Below are 26,876 nucleotides of genomic sequence, written 5' to 3' on the forward strand. Positions count from 1 at the left end.
TTAAAATTCATAAGAAAATATTAGCAAGCAGGAAAGTCATAAAAATTCTGAAATAGAATTGTTATTTAAATATATTTGGTTAACCTCACTAGATAATAGTATGTCTGTAAGTAGCAGAAAGTTCAGTGAACAGATAGAAAGCATAGAAATAGACCTAAATACAAACAGGAATTTAATATATGATAACAGTGATGTTTTGGCTTATTGAGGAAGAGATAATTCAATAAAATTGGAGCAACATCTCATACCAAAATAAGTACCAAATTAATTGATCAGTGGGTTAAATATGAAAAATGAACCCTTGAAAGTACTAGGGAAAATGTGGTATACTTAAAAAAATCTTAAAAGTGAGGAACTAGACCTGAAACCCAAAAGTCCTAAAAGACATTTCTGTTTGTATCTCAAATGGTGGACTTCTTCTCAAATGGTGTTGTTCTCTTTAATATTCTGTGATCTTGAGGAAGACACATAATTTCTCTGCATCTTTTCCCAAGTTATATCTTTATGATAACTTGTAAAATATTGGTATTTCACAGATATTGAGAGGATCCAATGATATATGTGCGAATGCTTAGAGAAGTTGTGGTGTAGGGCTAGAAGTTGTGTTATTCATACTCATCCTTTGCTCCCCTAGTTGTTCTGTGTCTTTTAGTGGGAGGAAAGACAAGGTGGGTGGGTGGGTGATGACCAATTAAATAGATGATCTTTCTGGTTAATTCTTGTAAGTCTGGTTTAATTTGCTTATTTTTAAATTATTAATTTTGAAAAGTTTAATTTTAACAATACATTTTTATCCTAAAGTATTTGTAAGAGGATTAACTTAATTTAAGAAATAGAACCAACTTTTAATGTATTTTCTTATACTTAGAACTCTGACAACACCATTGTATTAGAAATGTCATTCTTTGCCAACTAATTATGCATATGACCATTTGCTTTTTTTTAAACGTAACTTTCAGTGTTCAAGAATACTTCGTTCGCAAGTCCAATGCAAAGAAAGGCATGTTTGCCAGTACACATCTTGTATTGAAAGAGCCAGGTGGTTCTAAATATGAAGCTGCCAAGAAGTGGAATATACCAGCGGTCACTATAGCTTGGCTATTGGAGTCTGCTAGATTGGGAAAGAGAGCAAATGAAAGCCATTTCCTGATTGAAAATTCACCTAAAGAAGGTTAATATTTTTGTTTATCATTTTATTTATATTTTTATAGTTTGGTTTCTGGGATTGTGTTCAGTTGCTAAGTCGTGTCTGACTCTTTGTGACCCCATGGTTTCTGGTATATGAATGTACTAAAGCTTGTTTTTAAGACAGGTCATTAAGATTTTGCCCTTTAACATGAGCCACTGTTGGGCACCCATTATTGGGGAGGGGGTGGGCAATATAAGTACGTTCATAGCAGAATGTTTAATTTATAATTGTACTATCGAGTGTAGGCACTGTCTGAAAGCTAGAAGGTACAGAACAGTGTGGGAGTGTTCTAGGGTCTCAGTGTTTGAAGTCTGAAGATATGATCTTGGATCCCACTTACTGTTCCTTCTGTGAGTAAAGTGCTGTCTATTTCTGTTTTTTTTTTTTCCCATCTATGTATTTTATTCTATTCCAGTCTGTTCCTGAACTTCTGCATGTTATCTCTTGCCCACCTTGTGCTTGCTTGTTCCTCCTTATCTTTCAGCTCCCAGCTTGGATATCACTTTCCCTGGAAAAACCTTCCTTGACTCATAAGCATGGCCTTGTCTTGCCATAACATCATGTCTCTTTTGTAGCTCTGATCCCAGTGTTACCATTCTAGTTTACTTTCCTGTTTCCCTGCTCAGCCATAAGCTCTGAAAAGGCAAGGAGTACATGCATCTTATAAATTATATATTTTCATTGTCCGGATTGGACCTGGCATGGAGCAGTCATCTAGTAAGTGTTTTTGATAAATGTTGAAAGATGGTAGGAGGCAGAATGGGAGGACACAGTAGCCTCTCTTATATAACATGATGACATCCCGGGTCACACTTTAGGGAACCTTGGGAACAGCTCTCAAAGCTATTACGTATTACTTTTCTCTAGACAACCTGGGAATTTTACAACTGAGGTAAAGTAATGTTTAGGTCATACTAAAATCTCATTAAGAACTTTTCAAAAACTTGACTGTAGTTGTTAACTCTGAGTACATGTAATTGGGATTTTCTTTTTACTCTACCATTGGCCAAAATGATATTAACTTCTTGTTCAATCACTAAGTCATGTCTGACTCTTTGTGACCCCATGGACTTAGCACACCAGGCCTCCCTGACCTTCACTGTCTCCCAGAGTTTGCTTATGCTTATATCCATTGAGTCAGTGATGCTGTCTAACCATCTCATCCTCTGCCACCCTCTTCTCCTTTTGCCTTCTGTTTTTCCAGTGAGTCAGCTCTTCATATCAGGTGGCCAGAGTATTGGAGCTTCAGCTTCAGCATCAGTCCTTCCAATGAATATTTAGGGTTGATTTCCTTTAGGATTGATTGGTTTGATCTCCTTGAAATCCAGGGGGCTCTCAAGTGTCTTCTCCAGCATCACAATTTGAAAGCATCAGTTCTTCGGCACTCAGCATTTTCTTACATAATTTTGGGCAAATTATGAGGTTTATTGAGAATATTTCAAGTTATAACAGGATGAAACAGGAAACTAATTTCATTCATTATTTCAGTCAATTTGTTTGTCTAACTCAACATATATTTTAATATATTGTCTGGTTTGTTTCTTTGAAAATAAGTATATAGCTTTGTGGTATGAAGTATACTTAAGAATTCACAGGAAAACTAATAGTAAGATAAAAAACATCACTTCTTGTATGCCTCTTCAGAGACAAGAAAACGACATCAGTGGCTCACATTTGTTTCTTTTCATTTTAAATCTCTAGAACGAAGTTTGGAAACTGAAACAACAAATGAGGTGAATCTAAATCCAGATACTCCAGAGCATCCTGTAACACATCTGGAAACTCACAGGAAAACAGCCGTTACACCTTTAGATATGAACCGCTTTCAGAGTAAAGCTTTCCGCACGGTGATGTCACAGCACTCCGGACAGGCTTCAGTCTCCCCTACCCCAGGACAGTCACTTCAGAAGGAGCCCTCATTACACCTGGATACGCCATCAAAGTTTCTGTCCAAGGACAAACTCTTCAAGCCTTCCTTTGATGTGAAGGTGAGGCTTGTAGAAAATGGTTCTGGAGATAACAGTTTTATAGTTTATAAAGTTAAAGCACCAGGTTCTCCATCACTTAGTTTGTAGTAGTAACTTCAGAAATGTTGGCAAATAGATTGATGGTAATGAGTCCCTATGTATACCCAGCATTGAGGTAACCGCTAGAGATATATATGGTGTGAAATCAGGACATCTGGTTTCAAGTCCTGTATCTGTCATGAATGGTATGATTCACAGATCATTTAACATATTTGAGCATCAGTTCCATCTTTTGTACAAAGAGGATAATATCACTGAAAACTTACAGATTTACTGTAAGGATCAAGTGAAATTATGTGAGGAATAGTTTCATAAACTGTAAAATTACATAGACATATTGGACTTAGGTTTTGATTATAGGAGTACACCCAGTGCTCTTTCTGAAAATGTTATCTCTTTACCTTTCAATCATTTGCCCTAAAAAGATGAGTTAAGTGTACATCTTTCTTTGATCTTCTGAGCATTGGAATATGGCTCCTTGTCTAAAAAATGCATTAACAAATGAAGGTTTAATTCAGACTTTTCAGATGGTTTTCTTTCATTCCCCAAAGATAATTTTCTTCACTGTTCCTTTTGTAGTTTTTGGCCTTTCAAATAGCTATTCGAATCATGATTTTTTTAAATCCATGAACCTTTGCAAAATTATTGTGTGGTTTTACTCACAGTATGTTTTGGAGCAGACTTAAAGTTTGCAAGTTGTTCAGCTTCAGAAAATACATATAAATTGACCTGGGACAGTTTTCTCCAAGCTAAATCTTTGATCAGATTTCTTCTGAAGTAACATTTTGTTCTGTAACACTACTTACGCTGTAAAAACTAGAGGGGAAGCACTGGTTTGGGAACTGTGAGATCTAGAATCAGGCCTCTGCTTTGCCTCTTACTGCCAAGTCAGCTTCTTTGTGTTTCATTATCCCCATCTGTAAAATTATGGAGCATATCTAGATGATTTCTAAGGTCTCAAAGCTAGTAATATTCTTTGAATAGTAAATGGAATAATAATAGGCAAGATAGTAGAAATATTTCTGTTCATGGCAACCATTCTTCTACCTTACAGTGAAAAACTGATGGTTCTGAAATAGTCTCAGTGAAGGTACAAAACACATTTAAAGGTTTTATTGTTTAGTGATACATGTTTAGCAGTGTCTGTCTCTTTTGTGATATATAAAATAGTACTTCACCTTGTAATCAGTGGTCTTTAAATTGATGTAACAGATTGGCAAAAAAGAAAAATCTGATTATCTACTGTGCTCTCTAGTACGTGCTGAAACACTGATGCTTTGCCCATGACAATATATCAGTGTTGGTGCATGCATTTTGCTTACATGGTTTCCTTTACCTGTGCAAATTTGTGTGTATTCTAGGTTAATATTCATCAGTTGAGCACTAGCTAAACACTTTCTGCTGTGTACATGGAAGACTATTCAGATGGGAAAGGGAATGAGCACAAGTCCTGAATAGCAGTGACTAGTCCTCACATGGGAATTGGGGTGGCTTGGGAATAGGCATATGTTTTGTACCTTTGAAGATTTTTCATAATCCTCAGTTCAGTATGACTTTTTAATCCTCCTTGTTGTTCATGTCTAGTTTATATCCATCCTTGCTTACTTGTTTCCTTCTGTGTTTTTTGCTTGTTTACTTGTTTGTTTTGTTTGTTTTTTTGGTATCATTTTAACCAATTTCAACTGTAAGATCAGACAAATGTGGTAAAATACTGCTGAAAATGTATTAAGCTTCTTAGTCTCTTTCAACCAATTTGTTGGACAATATGGAATTATTTTTTTCATTGTCTATATAGATACAGATAATACTTCGTTCTTTTTCTCGTTGTTTGGAGGAAAGCTGGAGGGGGTTAAAGCTATAATCCAATTAATACTGAGGCTTATTCCCCTTCTTTCTTTACCTGTTTTTTCCCCCTTTCCTTTTTCTGTTTACCTCTCTCTCTTCCCTCTCTCCCCTCTTCTTTCTCCTTCCTTTTCTCCTCCTTTTCCTCACTTTTCTCCCTCTCCTCCTTCATATACACAGGATGCACTTGCAGCCTTGGAAACTCCAGGAGGTCCCAGCCAGCAGAAAAGGAAACTGAGTACACCACTCTCAGAAGTCATTGTCAAAAACCTGAAACTTGCTTTGGCAAATAGCTCTCGAAATGCTGTTGCTCTTTCTGCCAGCCCTCAACTGAAGGATGCCCAGTCAGAAAAGGTGGAATTATATCTCTTATTAAAAGGAAGTTTTAGATTAAAAAAAAATTAAAATAATAATGATTGACCTGTTTCTTTTGTTTTCTATGGGCAGGAAGTCGCTCCGAAGCCGCTTCAGAAGGTAGTAGTGTGTGTTAGTAAGAAACTCAGTAAGAAGCAGAGTGAGCTAAATGGAATTGCAGCCTCTCTAGGCGCAGACTACAGGTAGCTGGCACATCTTTTTTTTTGGTGGTGATACGAACTCAATTTATAGGGAAACCTAAAGCTGTTGTGAGCACCTATTTAAAAAAAAAAGCATTATTTTGCCTTTTATTAATAGTTTATCATAGTATCTACAAAATCCAATTTTTATTTAATTTACCTCATCCTTTTAAAATACCCTCTCCCATATCAATTCACTCTTACATGTGTGTTTTTAGGGCATATTTAACAAGTATATGAGAACATACTTTGTGACACTATTCTAAAAATTTGGGATCCATGAATGAGTACAGTCTAGAAAAAAAATCCTTATCTTCAAGGAGTTTATTAATACATTTAGGTCGGAGATTTTAAGCATGTTTCTTAGTGATTTTCAAATCAGAGCCCTTCTGTGAGTACTACTAAGTGCTGCAGCACTCCTGAATTAAAATGGTCTTTTTGAGGATGTTGAATGCCTATCGTTTTTACTTTGGAGGCATAGATTACCACTCTCAACCTGACAGCCCAGCCAGAGACAGGTCCCTCAAACAAATGGCATCAGTATCGGGGACTGAGAGGCCCTATTCCAGCCAGTGCTGAGTTGATCGTATTTCTTCATTGTCTGTGGTACTCAAGCTTTCTTGATCACTGGTTTTCAGCAGTTCATAGTTGGCATAATGATTGGTTTACAGTTAACAAACAGTTTGAGGAATAAGATTAGCTTTATCTTTCCCTTTTGGTAAGTCATTTCAGTTATCTTTCTTTTTGATGGAGAAATTAAATCAGGAGAATGGAAAAATAAAAAATATTTGTGTAATTATAGGCACCTTAGTGTTTCGTTCATCTATTGTAGAAGAGTAAAGCTTTCTTACTTACAGCTATTATTTGTATTGTCTATATATTGTTCTTACCTGGTTGCTGAGTGAGTGCTCAGTATGAGGCAAGTATTATCTCATACCATTCTCACAGTAGCCCTAAGAGAGTATACATATTTGTCAAAATTGAATGTGTCCTTGGGTGTTCTGTTTAGATGTGGACTTATGTAAGATTTAAAAGACACATATAGGACTTGTGTTTTTATAAGATTTAAAATGCCAGTCCTGGGAATTCCTGGGTCCAGAGGTTAGGATTCTGCACTTCCACTGCTGGGGGCCCAGGTTCTATCCCTGGTTAGGGAATTAAGATCCCACAAGCCACACCAGACAGCCAAAATAAATAAATAAAATGCCCCAGTCTTCTCAATATTAAAAGAAAAAATACATTGCTGAAATCCCTAAATAGAATTTAATAGTCAAGGGCATTAATTTGGAATATGCATTAGGTGTATTCCTGAAGTGAATTTCTGAGACTTGATAATCAATGAGAGGAAAGAACTCTTATTATGCAGAGGTTACAGTATGTATGTGTGCACAGGGTAATTGGCTCTCAAGTGCTGATGTTCCAGATGTTCCCTTCCATACTCAACGACGAGATCAGTGATACTGTCTCCCACCTGCCGACAGTTAAAATCTAGACCAGATCTTCCTGACACATCAGATGTAGCCTTCCTTTATTATTACAGATATTTATACAACATTCCTTCTACTAAAATGGATTTCATAAATCTGACTTTTATAATTTAAAGTCAGAAGGTACATAGTAATAGAATATACTATTCTATATAGAATAGTAAATGCCTTTGTCTGATAACACAGAGGGGAGTGGAGTATTTATATTTTTGCATACATAGTAAGAGCACTTCAAATGTGATAGCTGGAAGACTGAAATAGATATGGAGACTTAGATACCATAAACAGCATTTCTGTTGGTAATATGACTGCCACAAGTTGTTCACATTTAGCAAACTAGGTTAAGGAAATATTAAATGGGAGGAAATCGGGAAAACAGTGTAATAGCTAAGAGTGTGCATTTTGAAGTCAAAGCTGGCTCTACCTCTTATTCACTGAGTATGTTACTTTAATCATGTCCTTCAGTTTTCTTTTGTTAAATGGATAAAATAATACAGTGTTTTAGAATTGTTGTGAGGAATGGATGAATAATACTATGTAGAGTACGCAATATTATGGAGCACAGAGCAAATGTATGGTGACTAGTGGCTGCCAGCAGCATCTCTCTCTGCATTTATATATTGAGAGATATGCGTATAAAATTTAACAGTGAAAGTGGAGTCTGTCATTTAGTGTTTTTGCTTACTCTGGTTCTTGAAAGGTTTTGCATATTCTTTTTTTTTTTTTTTGAAAGGTTTTACATATTCTGTTTATAGAGAGTAATGATAAACTAACATAGTTATCTCTCTCAGGTATTCAGGCTTTTGTGTGTTTGATTGTTTTAGGTGGAGTTTTGATGAGACAGTGACTCATTTCATCTATCAAGGACGACCAAATGACACTAATCGGGAGTATAAATCTGTAAAAGAAAGAGGAGTGCACATTGTTTCAGAGCACTGGCTTTTAGAAGTAAGCATACTTTTTCCCCCTCCCCTTTCTGTTAAATGAAAACATATAAACAGTATTTCAAGGCACAAATCCATTTCTCTGTACATAAACAAGTTTGATGACCTTATTTAATTGCACAGTTCCTTTCTTTAGCATCAGAAACTTAAGGTCTTTAATCTTTAAATGCTTAGTAAATCTTTAATGGGTATTCTTTCAGATTGTCTGATTCTTTCTGCTAGTTAAAAATGATATGAAAGAAAACTTGGTAATGCTTTGAGGAGAATTAATTTAGCATGCCAGTACAGTTTCTTTTCTTTCTTCTTCCATTTTCCTTCTGGGTATTCCCTGAAACGTGATTGATACTTTGGCAAAAGCATAGAAATAGAATTAGATTTTATACTTTAGTGGACAGGACATTTAAAAGTGAGGACAAATTGTTACTTGTATGATGGAATTTTAAAGTCAACTACGTTTCAAAACTTTAATTTTGTGAACTTTCTCCATCTTAGAACATAATGTTTTGGCTGTCTTTTTCCTACTTAACATCTCTTAGTCACTAAAATTTTTTTTAGTCCTGTTTTAAAGCACACCATTGTATTACAGTGTGCCCAGGAGTACAAACATCTTCCTGAATCTCTTTATCCACATACTTATAATCCCAAAATGAGCTTGGACATCAGTGCAGTGCAAGATGGCCGACTTGGTAATAACCGACTACTCTCAGCTGGTTCTGCAATGAAGGATGATGAGGTAAACCATATGGATGATACATTTACCCCCTCTTTAAGCTGAATGTACAGTCATATATTGCTGTGAAGCCTTATACAGGGCTTGGTTTGAGAAACCAATTTTTCTTCTTCAATAGCCAGATCATATGCCTGTAGAAGAAAATGATATAGACAATATGACCACCAGTAATAAAGAACTAGCAACATCAAATGGAAATGGAAGGAATGACTCTAAAGGAGGTAAAATATTTTAAATTACAAACAAAATTTATAAATATGTATCTTTCATACTGAATGCTTCCTTTGCATCAGATTAACAAATAAAGTTATCTTCTATGTTACTAAATACAAGTAAAGCATATATTAATATTTGAGGATTGAATTGAGGTTCCATGCCAATCATTAATAGTTAGCAAAGCTTTGAGTGATTTAAGTGTGAAACCTGTAAAGTGTGTGAAACTAGGTATTCTACAGAGTTGGTGTGATACAACCCTATTCTCTTAAACATAGGTAGAGATGGTAATTTTTCAAAAATTGGTCCTTTGATTCAAAAAATTTCATTATATGCACAATATATTTTAACATAAATTCACATGGTTTTAAAGGTATAGAAGGAGGTATAGTTTCTCTTATCTTTCTGATGTTATTTTGTTTATTTATTTTTGGTTGTGCTGAGTCTTCCTTGCTGTGGGCAGGCCTTCTCTAGTTACGGTGCATGGGCTTTATTGTGGTGGTTTATCTTGTTGTGGAGCACAGATTCTAGGCACATGGGCTCAATAGCTGTGGAGTAGCTACTTAGTAGCTCGCAGGCCCTAGAGTGCTCGGGCTCTAGTAGTTGAGGCAGGCACGTGAGGCTCTAGAGTGCGGGCTCAGTAGTTACAGCACATGGGCTTAGTTGCTCTGCAGCATGTGGGATCTTCCCAGACCGGGCATTGCACCCATGTTCCCTGCATTGGCAGGGGAACTCCTATCCACTGTACCACCAGGGAAGTCCTCTGATGTTATTTTCTTATGATTTCTTTCAGAGCTGTTTTATGAGTACACAATCATAAACATATGTTTTCTCCTTCCCCCATTTAAAATATATATATATATATAAAAAACTACTATATATATTGTTTTATACTTTGATATTGATATTTTTATTTAGCAGTTCAACTTGTAAAGTGTCATATTAGTACATAAGGAGCTTCTTCAGTCTTTTTCCCTTTTTTGGCAACTGTATAGTATTCATAGTATGAATGGCCCACTTTGTTTAGCCAGTTCCTTGTTGATGGGCATGTTGGTTATTTCTAATTTCTTGCTATTATAAAGAGTGCAGCAATGAGTAATGTTATAGGTCTAGGTGTCCTCTCTTTAATGGATTTAATGGGTCAGTATTTTCTATTTTCCTTACCCTACCAGTGCATTCCCTGTGAATGCACTGTTTAGTTAGTTTAGTTAGTCCCACTCTGTTCATTCCAAAAATATTTATTTAGTACCTACTTCAATAGTCTGCAAAGAAACCAAAGATAAACATGTTGTGGTCTGTGTTTCCGAGGACCATGGGGGAAAATCATAAATGACTGTAATATACGTCAGGGTGTGTGGTACAGAGCAGGAGAGGATCAGAAACTGGCAGGTTATCTGCAGAAAGATGATGACCACGAGTCTCAGCACAGTGTCTGCAGAGGGCTTCCTGATTATTTCCTACTTCATCCCCATAGTAAGGGCTTCCTTTATGTCCTGGTTCTGCAGTATTCATAGTCTTAGTACAGTACTGTAGCCTGTAGTAAATATTCAGTAGATGTCAAGTCAATAAATTTGTGTTCAACCAAATCTAGACAAAATAGTTAATATGAATAGGGTGTGGTAAAGAGAAACTTACCTTGACTGATATATTTGTGTTTGTTTCAAGCTCTGACACAGACTTTGGAGATGAGAGAGAACTTTCAAAAGCAGCTTCAGGAGATAATGTCTGCAACTTCAATAGTGAAACCCCAAGGGCAGAGGACTTCCCTCTCAAGAAGTGGTTGTAACAGTAGTACCTCTTCAACTCCTGACAGCACCCGCTCTGCCCGCAGTGGACGAAGTAGAGTCCTAGAGGCACTGAGGTCTGTGGCAGAATAGCTTTTCCTTCCTCCCTTCCTTGCTCACTTATCCTTCTTTCATTTCATGTAACTCCAGAATTCTTATTTGGTAATAGGAAGCAGAGGTGTGTTCCATACCAAGGAACTGCTTCCAGTGAGGCATGACTAATACATTTTATTACCTCCCATGAGAAAGACATGATTTAAGATCCAGTTTGCCTTGTTTGAAATGGATTGAATGGTAGTCCTCTCTGTTCTGTGTATTAGACTTAACTAATATTGGTATTAGACAGTAAGTAAGTGTGTGTGTGTGTGTGTGTGTGTGTGTGTGTATACATACATAAATTTAGGCAGTTTTCTTATTGGATTACATGTATTTTGTATTCTCTTTATAACTCTTATCTTCTAGGGAAGGTGATTACAGATCTTAGTGTGATGTGATTTAAGTTCAGTAGAAATAACTTCATCTTTTCCTTAACAGAAAAATCTGATGAATGTTAATGGACTTATATCTTGAATTGATTAATTGAACTCTGCATTTATCTGTATTAACTGTATGTTTCATGAGACTGTTTCTTTAGCTGAGTACTGAGCAAAAATGATTTTCTATTTAATACACTTCAGGTCATATTTTACATTTCAGAGTGCCTAAATCTTGTGCCAAAGTCAGTAAGTAAATACATTCTGAGAGTAAAAGGCCATCATCCTTGTATTTGAGGCAAATGAACACTTTGGGAATGCCATCAGCTTTGGCAAATTATTTTTATTAGTAATTCTTTATGAATATACATTGAAATATTCAGTATACACATTGAAGGCAGGTATTGGAATTCTTTTTACTTTTCAGTGAAATTGATACACCATGAAACATGCTTCACTATAGAGCTGGCTTACTCTGAGAGGTTTGGTTGTCAGTAACCAAAAGAACCTTCTTTAAAAGCAACCTATAGATACTAGGTACACTTCCTATGTAATTATAGCTATTGTTTAATTATAGTTATTGTTTCCAGTGATTAAAAATACATCCTGTGAATGGTCAGCAAAGTAAACAGGTTTCTAAACATTGTTTCCCTAAGCCTATATAATTGAGAGAAGTCCCTTTTCTAAATGCTGTAATCATTTTAGAATTTTTTAAAATTTCCTACAGTAAACTTACCCTCTGAAGTTTTAAATATAAAGAGATTCAATGTGCTTTATTTTCTAGGTAAAATAGATAAGTTTCTGGGAAAAAAATTTTTTAAATAAAAATTTCCCAAAGTTCAAATATTGAATAAGTATTTTCAAGTGCTTATTGGGTGCTCGATGGTGGACATTTAAAGGTGAACTACCAATTTGCAGTCTAACTTAAAGGAAGTTATGAGGATGGATTTTGTTATGGCTATCTAATATTAAAATTGTGACTTCTGTTCCTTAGGCAGTCTCGTCAAACAGTACCTGATATCAACACAGAGCCCTCCCAAAATGAACAGATCATTTGGGATGACCCTACAGCCAGGGAGGAGAGAGCAAGACTTGCCAGCAATTTGCAGTGGCCTAGTTGTCCCACACAATACTCTGAGCTTCAGATTGATGTTAAAAAATTGGAGGATTCTCCTTTCCAGGAGCCTTTACATGATTCAGAAATTGCTGAACAGGGTAATGAGAAAGAAATCTATTTAATTGCTTGTTTTAAGTACATGCTGACTTCTTGAAAATAAATAGATAAGCACCTTGTGGTTCTCTGAATTGTACATGCCAACAAAAACTTAATAAGATATATTTGGGCTTAAACTTGAAAAAGTCAGAAAAATAATTATAAATTGAGATAATTTATATTCTGGCTGGGAGAACTCCATGGACAGAGGAGCCTGCAGGCTACAGTCCATAGGGTCGCAGAGAGTCAGACACCACTGAAGCAACTTAGCCACATAGGCGTCATAAATTGAAATATGTATTTTGATTAAATTTGGAAGTTAAGGATTAGGCAATTTTTCCCCCGGACATTTTTCCAATTCTTTTTGCATTTGTGTAGTTAATGCTTGATTTTTCTCTCAATCATCTTGTTCATTTAATTTAAGTCTTAACTCCACATTAGCACATACCTACATTTCTCTAGAGCTGTATGAGTTTCTTTCTGAATTCCCTGTATTTTTCTTCCTTGGACTTTACCTTGAAAACAAAATGCTTCCTGTTTCTCATCATTGGTCATCTTTCTCTTTCACATCACATGAGTTTTTCTCTATACTAGATGTATAGATTTATCTCTGCTTCTGATTTTCTCTTACGAGAAATTGCTCTCATTTTTAAAATCTGATTTACATTTTACTGATGAAGGTGTGGTATTTAAAGAAAGAGAAGCACACAGATAACACCATTTGCCATTTTAATTGCATTCATTTATAAGCTCTAGAAATAGGCTACTTCTTTTGCATGTACATTTTACATTTTAGAATTTCTGTTTAATTTCATCTTGGCTAAGACAGATGAGAATATTCCCCAGACTTTGTTCTTAGTTGTATTTGGATAACATCACACTGTAGCATTTTATTGCCCTCAGCTGTTTGTGATCCTGGGAACGTATGTGTGACTGGAGCCCCCAAACACCGTATCTCTGAAGAACTGGAAACTCCAATGAAAGACAGCCACCTGATCCCTACGCCTCAAGCCCCCAGTATTGCCTTCCCCCTAGCCAACCCACCGGTGGCTCCATACCCTAGAGAAAAGGTTTGTTTATCCTTAGTATGGTGATAAGACTTTTGGATATTGCTGTTATGCTACATTCCGAATTTTTTGACATCAATATCAAGGGTTTGTTGTATGTTGAAAACTGTATTTCTTTGTACTCTATTATAATCATTTCTGAATTTGATAACTAAGAAAACTAAGTAAAATGTTACTGTAAAAGAACAATAGACTTGATAGCTGTTTTGATGTTAATTTTTTCCTAAAGTCAACTCTTCCATTCCAGATTATAACAATAGAGGAGACTCATGAAGACTTAAAAAAACAGTACATATTTCAGTTGTCATCTCTGAATCCTCAAGAACGTATTGATTATTGTCATCTGATTGAAAAACTAGGTACAAGTATTTTACTTATGTTGAAATGTAACCTTATTTAGAAGTCAAATGTAGCTAATTATTGATACTATTTTTAAGCTGTAGAAATTGAGATTAAAAAGATGGATAACTTGTCTCAGGCCATATAGCCTATCAGCAGTAGAACTTAAGTCATAGGATTTAAAGATTTAAAGTGAATCCCATCATTAAGGTGTAAGAATCTTGTCCTACTTTGAGTGTTCATTGTTGAAACTCTTGTCAAAATCAAAGGAATTATATAGTTAAAACTACGTTTTCATGAAGTTGAAAGTACAGTGATATCCAGACAGGAGCTCCTTCTGCTGTGAGGTTCTTATTCCACTGGTTGTCAGGCTCTCCATCTGACACCATTCTGGAAGCAGCATACTAGAAAAGTAAACCTCCTAGCAACTACATTTTAAAAAGTAAAAAGAAACAGGTGAAATTAATTTTAGATATGTACTTTATTTATATTTGTACTTTATTTAATATGTGCTTTATTAATAAATGCAAAATGTCATATTCAAAATATTATATTCAACATGTAATTAGTATAAAATATCAGTGAGACAATTTACCTGTTTTTCTTACTAAGTTTGAAATCTGGGATATAGTTTACATGTACAGCACATCTCAGCATCCCAATAGCTGAGTCTAGCTATGCTTCAGGTGCTCAGTAGCCACATGTGGCTAGTGGCTACTGTATTGGACAAAGCAGCCTTACAGAACTTAATATGACAGCTTGACCCAGAGAAACATTAAGAAATAATGATTGTTTTTAATAGTGGCCCTGAATCATCAAGAAAAGATTAAAGGTTCTTTAGTGCTCTCCTTTTAAGTTTGTGGAGAACTATGACACTTTTTTTTTTTTAATATTTCTTTCAGACATAGTTGTACACTTAAGAAGCTGTGTGTTTTGGAAACTTTACGCCTGTGGAACATGTGTTTCTCAGTCATATAATAAATTAGATAGAGATAAGTCAGAATGGCTAAGCATTGCCTAGAGCTCACCAGATGAAGCACTGTTGAGTGTCCGTCTTCTGTCGAGTGTTCCATCTCTGTAAATGATGGACAAGAGTAGTAGCAGCTAGCAGAGACTTGTCTAGAAGAGAACAGAGAGCAGAGGCCGATGTGTGCAGACTGCTGAACTGTGTCTGTGACTAGAGGGCTTTTGATATAGACTGCAGAGTCCCTTCATTGTATATATGAAGCAGCTGTGGCCAGCTGATGTACATAAATAAGTTTGCCTGTTTGAGTTATAATAAATTCATTACGTAGAATTAGATATCGATATTAATAATGGAATTTTTTACCTTATTGTTCCTTAGTCACTGTGATTCTGGGTTAGTTACTCTGCACCTGTGTCCTCATATGTAAATTGTACATAATAGAATATTCATTGAATAGTGATAATTAAACTTTAAACTCCCTGACTTGTTTAGTAAGTGCTCAAAAGTATTGCTGCTCTTAATTACTAAAGTCATCTGTAAAGTGTGAGTAGAGTTCCATTGTTTTGTTAAAAATCTCAGAAAGTCCTTGGTACCACATGCCTAACCTCTAAAGTATAAATAAAAGCATGCTTTACATGTGCTTTTATTTACTTAGGCCTTCTTCTGTCCTGTCAGACTTCTTAGTTACATGTCTGAGAAGAGGGGTCAGCTCTCACCATCTCCTTCATCTCTATTTACCTAGTGTGTGTTTTCCTCCTGAGCTTCTGTGTTGGTCTACTGACCTTATTTCCACTAAAAGCAGGACAAAAATTTTTCTTCTGTTGTTAGTCTGTAGATGCCCATTTTTGACCTCCGTCTCCCTGGTGACACATACTCAGTGCTTGAATATTGCTAAGGTAGTTGAGAGAGACTTAAGAGTTGTGACCCTAAGAGAGACTTAAGAGAACAACCAACTGCAGTTTGTTGCTCTCATTTGTATTCAGTTTCTTTTTTTCATCTTAATTGTAACAAACCAACTTCAGAAAAGCAGGAAATTTTGTGTAAACATTTTATAAAAATACAGCATGTAAAGTAATTGTCAAGGGTTTTGTTTATTTAATGCACTTCATTTATAAATAACTTCTCTGCATTCCTGGGTTCAGTTGCTGGGTCGGGAAGATCCCCTGGAGAAGGAAATGGCAATCCACTCCAGTATTCTTGCCTGGAAAAACCCATGGACAGAGGAGCCTGGCGGGCTACAGTCCATGAGGTTGCAAGAGTCAGACATGACTTAACGACTAAACCACCACCACTGCATAGTTGAGGTACATTTTCCCTCAGAAAAGGTTAAGAATCAATAAAGTATCAATTTTTCTCTAATTAAGGTGGATCAGTGATTGAGAAGCAGTGCTTTGATCCCAGCTGTACCCACATTGTTGTGGGGCATCCACTTCGCAACGAGAAGTATTTAGCCTCAGTGGCAGCGGGAAAGTGGGTACTCCATCGCTCCTACCTTGAAGCTTGCAGGACTGCTGGGCGCTTCATGTCGGTATGTATGTAAATTAATGTGAAGGGTCATTTTTCTTCAAAATTAAATGTCTTAATAATTGATTCCAGCACATAAAATATTAAAGTAGTTATTTGAAATATTTTGGTTTGTAACTGACCATCACAATAATATCTATCATGTAGTTTTTGAAGTTTTCAATCAAGATACCTCAGGGATCTCTCTTGTATAGACTAGTAATCAAACTGTTAATATATACCTCCTCTGAGACCATGTCCTTCTGTGAAGTTCATCTTATAGTAGGTAAAGCCCAGTAATCTAAATATTACCAGTTGCTAAGATGAAGCTAGATGTATGTGACTTTCATATGAAGGCAAATTAATCTACATTTCCTCCTGCTCATAAATTGATGCTTGCTTAGTACTCTCTGTATTGAAAGGAACAAAATGTGTAGCTTGTAGCTCTTATTAGATTGTGGACTCTTTGAGGACATATTGTAGGAATTCAAAAGTTTGTTGAACTGATTCTCTAGGAAGAAGACTATGAGTGGGGAAGTAGTTCCATACTCGATGTTTTGACTGGAATCAATGTACAGCAACGAAAACTAGCCCTTGCAGCAATGAGATGGAGGAAAAAAATCCAGCAAAGACAAGAATCAGGCATTATGGAGGTATTAATATGTATAATTATGTAGGTAGTATAAATGGCATTTGATGTCATGACTAGTCCAGATTTTAATTTTTTAGAGAGAACCTGTATTACAAAGTAAGAATAATTCTATTTGTCTTTTATTCTTTGATTGATATACTTAATTTGGGCATTCTAAATTGAGCTTAGGGTGATTCCTAATTCTTCTAATTGTGATCAACAGTAATATATATTTAGTGTTGATGGCTCTCTTAAAAATCATTTATATGTGTAAAATGTGACCCATACTATATTTCTTCCAAAGAATCTTTTCAGCCTCTAGCTTCGGGAGTTCTCAACTGGGGGTCCACAGATTATCAAATCAAATATCAAAGGACTTTATAGATCAAATTCAGAAAGATCAAATTCGGAAAGGCTATACACTTTCGATGGGGGCAAAAATACATCCTTATTTTTACAAACCTCTAATTGAAAGTTTGCATTTCCTTCATTATATAAGTCTAGGCAACAAATCACAACACTGTTAACAGTGCTGTGACGTTCCCCACAGAAATCAGATATTTTTTAAAATTTATGTATTTATTTGGCTTCGTTGAGTCTTACCTCCGGTGTGCAGGATCTTCACTGCATCATGTGGGGTCTTTCCTTGTGGTGCACGAAATCTCTAATAGTGGCTTTCAGACTCAGTAGTTGCAACGTGGGTTTAGTTGTTTTGCAGCATGTAGGATCTCCAACAGGGATCAAACTTGCATCCCCTACATTATAAGGCAGATTCTTAACCACTGGACCACCAGGGAAGTCCCAGAAATCAGTTTTTGCTTGCATTATGTTTGCAACTTGAAATATTGTTTATGTTCATCACAACTTTAAAATTATAGTACATATAGACCTCCTTGACTTGCAGTGGTTGGACTTTATGATGCTGCAAAAGGGATACACATTCAGTAAAAAGCATATTTCAAATTTTGCATGTTGGTCTTTTTCTAGGCTAGCATTATGCAATGCAGTATTCTCTGGTGATGCTGGGCTATAGCAGCAACCACTGCACCCAGTGAGCCACGTGATCATGGGGGCAGTAAACAACTGATACAACCATTCTATTTTTCGCTTTCAGTATAGTATTCAGTGATTACATGAGATATTCAACTACTTTATTATAAAACTGACTTTGTGTTAGCTGATTTTGCCCAACTAAAGACTTCTGTAAGTATTATGAGCATGTTTAATGTAGGCTAGTAAGCTATGGTGAGATAGTATTACTGACTCAAAGGACATGAATTTGAGCAAACTCTCAAATTAGTTAGTGGACTTAGTGGAGAACAGATGAGCCTGGCATGTTGCAGTCCATGTGGTTGCAGAGTCAGAGACACAACTCAGCAACTGAACAATAACAGCAGTAAGACTTCCCTGGAAGTCCTGTGGCTTAGTGGCTAAGGCTTTGTGCTCCCAATGCGTGCAACCTAGGCTCAATCCATGATCAGAGAACTGGATCCCACATGATGCAACTAAAAGTCCCGCGTGCTGCAACTCAGACCTGGTGCAGCCAAATAAATAAAGTTTTAAAAAAACAGTAGTAATCGATGTTTAGTACATTAGATGTATTTAAATACATTTTTTACTAAATGGTGTCTTCAACCCTCTGATGGGTTTCAGGTAGAAGCACATCTATTACTATGTCACAGTTTTTTAAATATTTTTATAATTTTCAATAAAATGGTTTCTTTTGTAATACTTTGTTTTATTTTGAATGTTTATAAAACATTCATATGGTATGGAAATTACATTTCAATAAAGCTATTTTTTTTTTAATTATTTGGAAAACAGATCATAGGTTTTACTAGACTGCAGATGGGTCCATGCCTCACAAAAAGGTTAAAAATGCAAATTATATCATCTTTTATGTTATATTCTGAGTTCTGTGCTAATCTCCAAGTCCCTATTAGCCTTGATTCCCTTTATTTTAGAGTAATTCCACTAGCTTCTGTTAACTGTTAATTCTGTACTTAAATTTCCAATTTGTAGTCATTTTCAAGGTAAATAGTAGGGAGTCTTCATCTAATCTAAGAAGCTGTGTTTTAGATTCTACAGTTAGATTAGTTGTGAGGAAAAAAAATACTAGGGAAAAAACTAAACAAATTTCAAGTTGCTTTGTTTTATTGTTACCTAATTATTAAATCATTGTTTTATTCTTTAATTATTTATTGATGGCCTACTGTATGCCAGACACCATGACTGTGTATATCAGAGTGTTCTGACCAAGTGTTCAGTTCATCAGAAGCAAAACTTATAAGATTATTCACTTACATAAAACTAAGACTGCAGAGAAACTAATGTTTTTATATTGTCATTTATTTTCCAAATAATTTCTACACTGATTATTTTTTATTTGTAGGGGGCATTTAGCGGGTGGAAAGTTATTTTACATGTTGATCAGTCCCGAGAATCAGGATTCAAACGCCTACTTCAGTCAGGAGGAGCAAAGGTTTGTATTGAGTAAACTTAACTGGATTTTTTACAATTACTTCTAACCAAGGTTGCTGTGATCAGTTCTTGATTTTCTGTACTTTATGATATGGTAATCCTTAGGTGTAGATGATACAGTTGAACTACCTGGGAACACTGATAAATTGTGGTGCTTTTTGTTTTTTCCTTAGGTGCTGCCTGGTTATTCTGTATCTTTATTTAAAGAAGCTACACATCTCTTTTCTGACTTTAATAAACAGAAACCAGATGACTCAGGAGTTAATATAGCAGAAGCTGCTGCCCAGAATGTATACTGCTTGAAAACAGAATACATTGCTGATTTTCTTATGCAGGTTTGTAAAATCCTGACCTTGACAACCTCGCTACCAGAAACATGCTTATATGCATACAGATATAACTATACAGCAAAACCCTTGGTTGTTATTCCTAGAATGTTAATCTCCCATTAGTCTCCTTGATTCAACCCTTTCAGTTTCCATCTATTTTTTAAAATAATGAACACATGTAAACATTTAGCATGGAAGGTACATATGAAATGGGTATGAAAATCCGGGGGCCTCTAAAAGCCTTAAAAGTGCCCTCTAAAATGTTGGAATATAAAGAAAGCAGAAATTGATTCTGCGAATCCAAGGAGAGATATTTACCCAGGGGTCCTTTCTAAATTTTCTTGACCTTTTTGCTTTATTGTTGTTTAGTCGCTAAGTCATGTCCGACTCTTTGTGACCCCGTGAACTGCAGCACACCAGGCTTCCCTGTCCTTCACCATCTCCTGGAGTTTGCTCAGACTCATGTCCATTGAGTGAGTGATGACATCCAATCATCTCACCCTCTGTCACCCCCTTTTTCTTCTATCAGTCTTTCCCAGCATCAGGGTCTTTTTCCAGTGAGTCACCTCTTCCTGTCAGGTGGCCAAAGTATTTGGAGCTTCAGCTTCAGCATTAGTCCTTCCAGTGAATATTCAGGGTTGATTTCCTTTAGGATTGACTGGTGTGATCTCCTTGCTGTCCATGGGACTTGCAGGAGTTTTCTCCAGCACCACTCTCCTCTTTTACCCTCATCAAGAGGTTCTTTAGTTCCTCTTCTCCTATTAGAGTGCTATCTTTTGCATATCTGAGGTTATTGATATTTCTCCTGGCAATCTTGATTGCAGCTTGTGATTCATCCAGCTGGGCCATTTCACATGATGCACTCTGCATAAAAGTTAAATAAGCAAGGTGACAGTATACAGCCTTGATGTACTCCTTTCCCAATTTTGAAATAATCTGTTGTTCCATGTCCAGTTCTAATTGTTGCTTCTTTACCTGCATACAGGTTTCTCAGGAGGCAGGTATGGTAGTCTGATATTCCCATCTCTTTCAGAATTTTCCACAGTTTGTTATGATCTACACAGTCAAATGATTTAGCATAGTCAATGAAGGAGATACTTTTCTGGGATTCTCTAGCTTTTTCTATGATCTGATGGATGTTGGCAGTTTGATCTCTGGTCCCTCTGCCTTTTCTAAATCCAGCTTGTACATCTGGAAAATCTTGGTTCACATACTGTTGAAGCCTAGCTTGAACGATTTTTGACCATCACTTTGCTAACATGTGAAATGAGTGCAATTGTGTGGTAGTTTGAACATTCTTTGACTTTGCCCTTCTTTGGGATTGGAATGAAAACTGATCTTTTCCAGTCCTGTGGCCACTGCTGAGTTTTCCAAATTTGCTGGCATATTGAGTCCAGCACTTTCACAGCATCATCTTTTAGGATTTGTAGTAGCCCAGCTGGAATTCCATCACCTCCACTAGCTTTGTTCATAGTGATGCTTTCCTAAGGCCCACTTGAATTTGCACTCTAGGATGTCTGGCTCTAGGTAAAGGACCCCATCATCATGGTTACCCCAGTCATCTTTTTTTGTATAGTTCTTCTGTGTATTCTTGCTACCTCTTAATCTCTTATGCTTTGGTACATTGTGAATACCTGTGTTAGACAGTGAGGGAAATCATGCACTTGCTACATGGAAGGTTCACTATATTCCTGCTCAGAATTGGCCTATGTTGGTTGATTTGAATGAGCAAAGAAAAATCTTGACACCAGAGTGCCTAAAATGCCATTAGGAATCAGTGAGATATGACACATCATAAATGTCTTACCACAAAGGATTTCAAATAGAAGGAAGTCAAAACTCAACCTGCTTTGTAATTGTTGCTGCTTGCATTTGGAAGTTGGTCAGGGTTTAATAGAAGGAATGCCTGAAACAACATAAAACCTGTTGTAAAGCAGTGAAGTGTACTGAGTAGGAATTAGTAAATCAGTGCTTGTTCTCCTTGAACATCTAAATATATATATATATTTTAAACAGGTATGCATGCTTTATTAATTTTAAATGACAGATTTCTTGAGGTAAAAGAATACCATTTATACAAGAGATCGTGAAGATTTATTCTTAAGAGCCATCTCTGATGAATTCATGGTTCATTAGAATGCTGTGTAAGGGATTCTGAAGTTATATCATTAGCAATGCCAACATAGCCATGTTTTTGTTATCCTTGCTCAACTTGGAATCTTTTTTCAGTAGTAGCATTTCTTTCATTACAGAATGAGAGCTTTATGATCCATTTAATTTCCCTTTTAGTTGCTAGAAACTCAGGGGAATTTTTTTTAATATTAATTTTCTCCTTTCCCTTTATTACTTGATTTCTTCTTTTATTTTGTGGACTGTTACTATACTGTAATTTGTGGGGGTTTTTTAATCAGTTAATTTATTTTAATTGGAGGCTAATTACTTTACAATATTGTGATGGCTTTTGCCTTACATTGACATGAATCAGCCATGGGTATACATGTGTCCCCCATCCTGAACCCCCCCACCCACCTCCCTCCCCATTCTATCCCTCTAGGTTGTGCCAGAGCACCAGCTTTGAGTGCCCTGCTTCATGCATTGAACTTGCACTGGTCATCTGTTTCACATATGGTAGTATACATGTTTCAATGCTATTCTCTCAAATCATCCTACCCTTGCCTTCCTCATAGGATCCAAAAGTCTGTTCTTTGCATCTGTGTGTCCAGTTCCAGTCTTCTTTATCAGGATTGCTTTGGCTATTTGAGGTTTTTTGTGTTTCCATACAAACTGTGAAATTATTTTTTCTAGTTCTATGAAAAATACCATTGGTAGCTTGCATTGTTTTGGGTAGTATACTCATTTTCATTATATTGATTCTTCTGATCCATCCATCTGTTTGTGATTTCTCTCATCAGTGTTTTATAGTTTTCTATATATAGGTCTTTTGTTTCTTTAGGTAAATTTATTCCTAAGTATTTTATTCTTTTGTTGCAGTGATGAATTGTTTCTGTAATTTCTCTTTCTTCTCTGATTGCTGTGGCTAGGACTTCCAAAACTATGGTGAATAGTAGTGGTGAGAGTGGGCACCCTTGTTACTGATTTTAGAGGAAGTGCTTTCAACTTTTCACCTTGAGGATAATGTTTGCTGTGGTTTTGTTGTATATGGCTTTTATTATGTTGAGGTATGTTCCTTCTATGCCTGCTTTCTGGAGAGTTTTTATCATAAATGGGTGTTGAATTTTTTCAAAGGCTTTCTCTGCATCTATTGAGATAATCATATGGTTTTCGTCTTTGTTTGTTAATATGATGTATCACTTTGATTGATTTGTGAATATATTTAAGAATCCTTGCATCCCTGGGATAAAGCCCATGATGTATAATCTTTTTAATATGTTGTTGGATTCTGTTTGCTAGAATTTTGTTGAGGACTTTTGCACCTAATTTCATCAGTGATATTGGCCTGTAGTTTTCTTTTTGGGTGGCATCTTTGTCTGTTTTTGGTATTAGGGTAATGGTGGCCTCATAGAATGAGTTTGGGAGTTTACCTCCCTCTGCAGTTTTCTGGAAGATTTTGAGTAGGATAGGTGTTAGCTCTTTTCTAAATTTTTGTCCATTTTGTTCGCATATAGTTGCTGATTTCTCCATTTTCATTTCTAATTTTATTGATTTGATTCTTCCTTTTTTTCTTGATGAGTCTGGCTAATGGTTTGTCTATTTGATTTATCTTCTCAGAGAACCACATTTAGTTCTGTTGATTTTTGCTATATTCTCCTTCGTTTCTTTTTCATTTATTTTTGCTCTGATTTTTGTGATTTCTTTCCGTCTGCTAACTTTGGGTCTCTTCTTTTTCTAGTTGCTTTAGGTGTAAAGTTAGGTTATTTATTGATGCATCTCTTGTTTCTTGAGGTAGGCTTGTATTGCTATGAACCTTCCTCTTAGCACTGCTTTTATTGAATCCCATAGGCTTTGGGTTGTTGTGTTTTCATTTTCATTTGTTTCTATGTATATTTTTATTTGCTTTTTTATTTCTTCTGTGATCTGTTGGTTATTTATAAGTGTGTTGTTTAGCCTCCATAAAGTGAAGCGAAGTTGCTTGGTTGTGTCTGACTCTTTGTGACCCCATGGGCTGTAGCCTACCACACTCTGTCCATGGGATTTTCCAGGCAAGAGTACTAGAGTGGGTTGCCATTTCCTTCTCTAGAGGATCTTCCCAACCCAGGGATCGAACCCCGGGTCTCCCGCATTGTAAGCAGACACTTCACTGTCTGAGCCACCAGGGAAGTCCAAAGTGAAAGTTGCTCAGTAGTGTCTGGCTCTTTGTGACCCCATGGACTATACAGTTCATGGAATTCTCCAGGCCAGAATATTGGAGTGGGTAGCCAGCCTTTCCCTTCTCCAGAGGATCTTCTCCACCCAGGGATCGAACCCAGGTCTCCCACATTGCAGGCGGATTCTTTACCAGCTGAGCCACAAGGGAAGCCCTTAGCCTCCATGTGTTTGTATTTTTAATCATTTTTTCCTGTAGTTGACATCTAATCTTACCACATTATGATCAAAAAAGATGCTTGAAATGATTTCAATTTTTTTTTAGTTTACTAAGGCTAGATTTATGGCCCAGGATGTGATCTGTCTTGGAGAATGTTCTGTGTGCACTTGAGAAAAAAGTGAAATTCATTGTTTTGGGGTGAAACACCCTGTAGATATCAATTAGGTCTAACTGGTCCACTGTGTTATTTAAAGCTTGTGTTTCCTTGCTAATTTTCTGTTTGGTTGATCTATCCATAGGTGTGATTGGGGTATTAAAGTCCCCCACTATTACTGTGTTACTGTTTAAGTTCCCCTTTCATACTTGTTAGCATTTGCCTTATGTATTGAGGTTCTCCTGTGTTGGGTGCATATATAATTGTTATATCTTCTTCTTGGATTGATCCTTTGGTCATTATGTAGTGTCCTGCTTTGTCTCATCACAGTCTTTATTTCAAAGTCTATTTTATCTGATATGAGTATTACTGCTTCTCCTTTCTTTTGGTCTCCATTTGCATGAAATATCTTTTTCCAGCCCTTCACTTTCAGTCTGTATGTGTCCCTTGGTTTGAGGTGGGTCTCTTGTAGACAGCATATATAGGGGTCTTGTTTTTGTATCCATTTGGCCAGTCTTTGTCTTTTGGTTGGGGCATTTAGTCTATTTGCGTTTAAGGTAATTATTGATAACTATGATCCCATTACCATTTACTTTGTTTTACATTAGATTTTATAAACCTTTTCTGTGTTTCCTGTCTAGAGAAGATCCTTTAGCATTTGTTGAAGAGCTGGTTTGGTGTTGCTGAATTCTCTCAGCTTTTGCTTGTCTCTAAAGCTTTTGATTTCTCCTTCATATCTGAATGAGATCCTTGCTGGGTAGAGTAATCTTGATTGTAGGCTTTTCTCTTTCATCACTTTAAGTATGTCCTGCCATTCCCTTCTGGCCTGAAGAGTTTCTGTTGAAATATCAGCTGTTATCTTTATAGGGATCCCCTTGTGTGTTGTATGTTGCTTTTCCCTTGGTGCTTTTCATATTTACTCTTTGTGTTTAATCTTTGTTAGTTTGATTAATATGTATCTTGGGGTGTTTCCCCTTGAGTTTATCCTTTTTGGGACTTTGGGTTTCTTGAACTTGGGTGGCTATTTCCTTCCCCATTTTAGGGAAGTTTTGGACTATTATCTCCTCAAGTATTTTCTCATGCCCTTTCTTTTTGTCTTCTGTGACTCCTATGATTCGAATGCTGGGGCATGTAACATTGTCCCAGTAGTCTCTGAAGTTGTCCTCATTTCTTTTAATTCTTTTTTCTTCTGCCTCAGTTATTCTACTGTTGGTTCCCTCCAGAGTGCTTTTGATCCTCAGTTATTGCATTATTCATTATTGATTGACTCTTCTTTATTTTTTCTAGGTCCTTGTTAAACATTTCTTGCATCTTCTCAATCCTTGTCTCTAGTCTATTTATCTGTAACTCCATTTTGTCTTCAAGATTTTGGATCATATTTACTATCATCATTCTGAATTCTTTTTCAGATAGACTCCCTATCTCCTCTGTTTTTTTTTTTGGTTTGGTGGGTATTTATCATATTCCTTCACCTGCTGAATGTTTCTCTGCCTTTTCATTTTGTTTAGATTGCTGTGTTTGGGGTGCCATGTCTGTAGGCTGTAAGTTCATGGTTTCTCTTTATTGTGGAGTCTATTCCCTGTGGGTGGAGTTGGACTAGTGGCTTGTCATGGTTTCTTGATTGGGGGAGCTTGTGTCTGTGTTCTGGTGGGTGGAGCTGGATATCTTCTCTCTGTAGTGCAGTGAAGTGTCCAGTAGTGAGTTTTGGGGTGTCTGTGGGTTTGGCATGGCTTTGGGCAGCCTGTGTTTTAATGCTCAGGGTTGTGTTCCTGTTTTGCTGGAGAATTAGCATGGGATGTCTTGCACTGGAACTTGTTGGCTCTTGGGTGGAGCTTGGTTTCAGTGTAGGTATTGAGACTTTTGGGTGAGCTCTTGTTTATTAATGTTCCCAGAGTCAGGAGTTCTCTGATGTTGTCAAGTGTTGGAGTTAAGCCTCCTGCCTCTGGCTTTCAGTCCTTCTCTTACAGTAGCCTCAAGACTTCTCCATCCATACAGCACAGATGGTAAAACATCTAGGTTAATTGTGAAACAATTCTCCACAGCAAAGAACACACAGGGGGATTCATAGAATTACATAGAGAAGAGAAGAGGGAGGAGGAAGATAGAGGTGACCAAGAGAAGAGGTGGAGTCAAAGAGGAGAGAGCAGTCTAGCCAGTAATCAATTCCCTAAGTGCTCTCCACATCCCAGAACACCCAGAGAGATTCACAGAGTTAAGTAGAGAAGAGAAGAGGAAGGAAGGACATAGAGGTGATCTGGAGAAGAAAAGGGAGAGTCAAAACGGGAGAGAGCAATCAAGCCAGTAATCAAATCCCTAAGTGAAAATGGATACGGAAGATTAGATTCTTAAAGGTACAAAATTGATAATACCAAAAAGCAAGATTAAAAATCTAGAATAGACTCTCAAAAATACAATATAAAATACAAAAACAAAATCAATCACAATATTTATATATATATATGTGAA

At 36.5% G+C, this 26,876-nt stretch overlaps 1 protein-coding gene across 3 annotated transcripts in view; it reads left to right on the plus strand.

Annotated features, from left to right (window-relative positions):
* Positions 1–26,876, plus strand: part of TOPBP1 (DNA topoisomerase II binding protein 1) — a 72,803-nt gene that overhangs the window by 34,786 nt on the left and 11,141 nt on the right. For all 3 annotated transcript variants that reach the window (XM_043474378.1, XM_043474379.1, XM_043474380.1), the window contains 15 exons: positions 960–1,171; positions 2,891–3,177; positions 5,239–5,412; positions 5,506–5,615; positions 7,924–8,047; positions 8,630–8,776; positions 8,892–8,994; positions 10,652–10,847; positions 12,238–12,458; positions 13,360–13,526; positions 13,771–13,882; positions 16,194–16,357; positions 16,848–16,985; positions 19,356–19,445; positions 19,618–19,779. In XM_043474378.1, coding sequence (XP_043330313.1) covers positions 960–1,171; positions 2,891–3,177; positions 5,239–5,412; positions 5,506–5,615; positions 7,924–8,047; positions 8,630–8,776; positions 8,892–8,994; positions 10,652–10,847; positions 12,238–12,458; positions 13,360–13,526; positions 13,771–13,882; positions 16,194–16,357; positions 16,848–16,985; positions 19,356–19,445; positions 19,618–19,779 — 2,407 coding nt within the window. The remainder of the gene's footprint in view (positions 1–959; positions 1,172–2,890; positions 3,178–5,238; positions 5,413–5,505; positions 5,616–7,923; positions 8,048–8,629; positions 8,777–8,891; positions 8,995–10,651; positions 10,848–12,237; positions 12,459–13,359; positions 13,527–13,770; positions 13,883–16,193; positions 16,358–16,847; positions 16,986–19,355; positions 19,446–19,617; positions 19,780–26,876) is intronic.

This window comes from Cervus canadensis, chromosome 7 (genome assembly GCF_019320065.1).
Source record: "Cervus canadensis isolate Bull #8, Minnesota chromosome 7, ASM1932006v1, whole genome shotgun sequence".
NCBI lineage: Eukaryota > Metazoa > Chordata > Mammalia > Artiodactyla > Cervidae > Cervus > Cervus canadensis.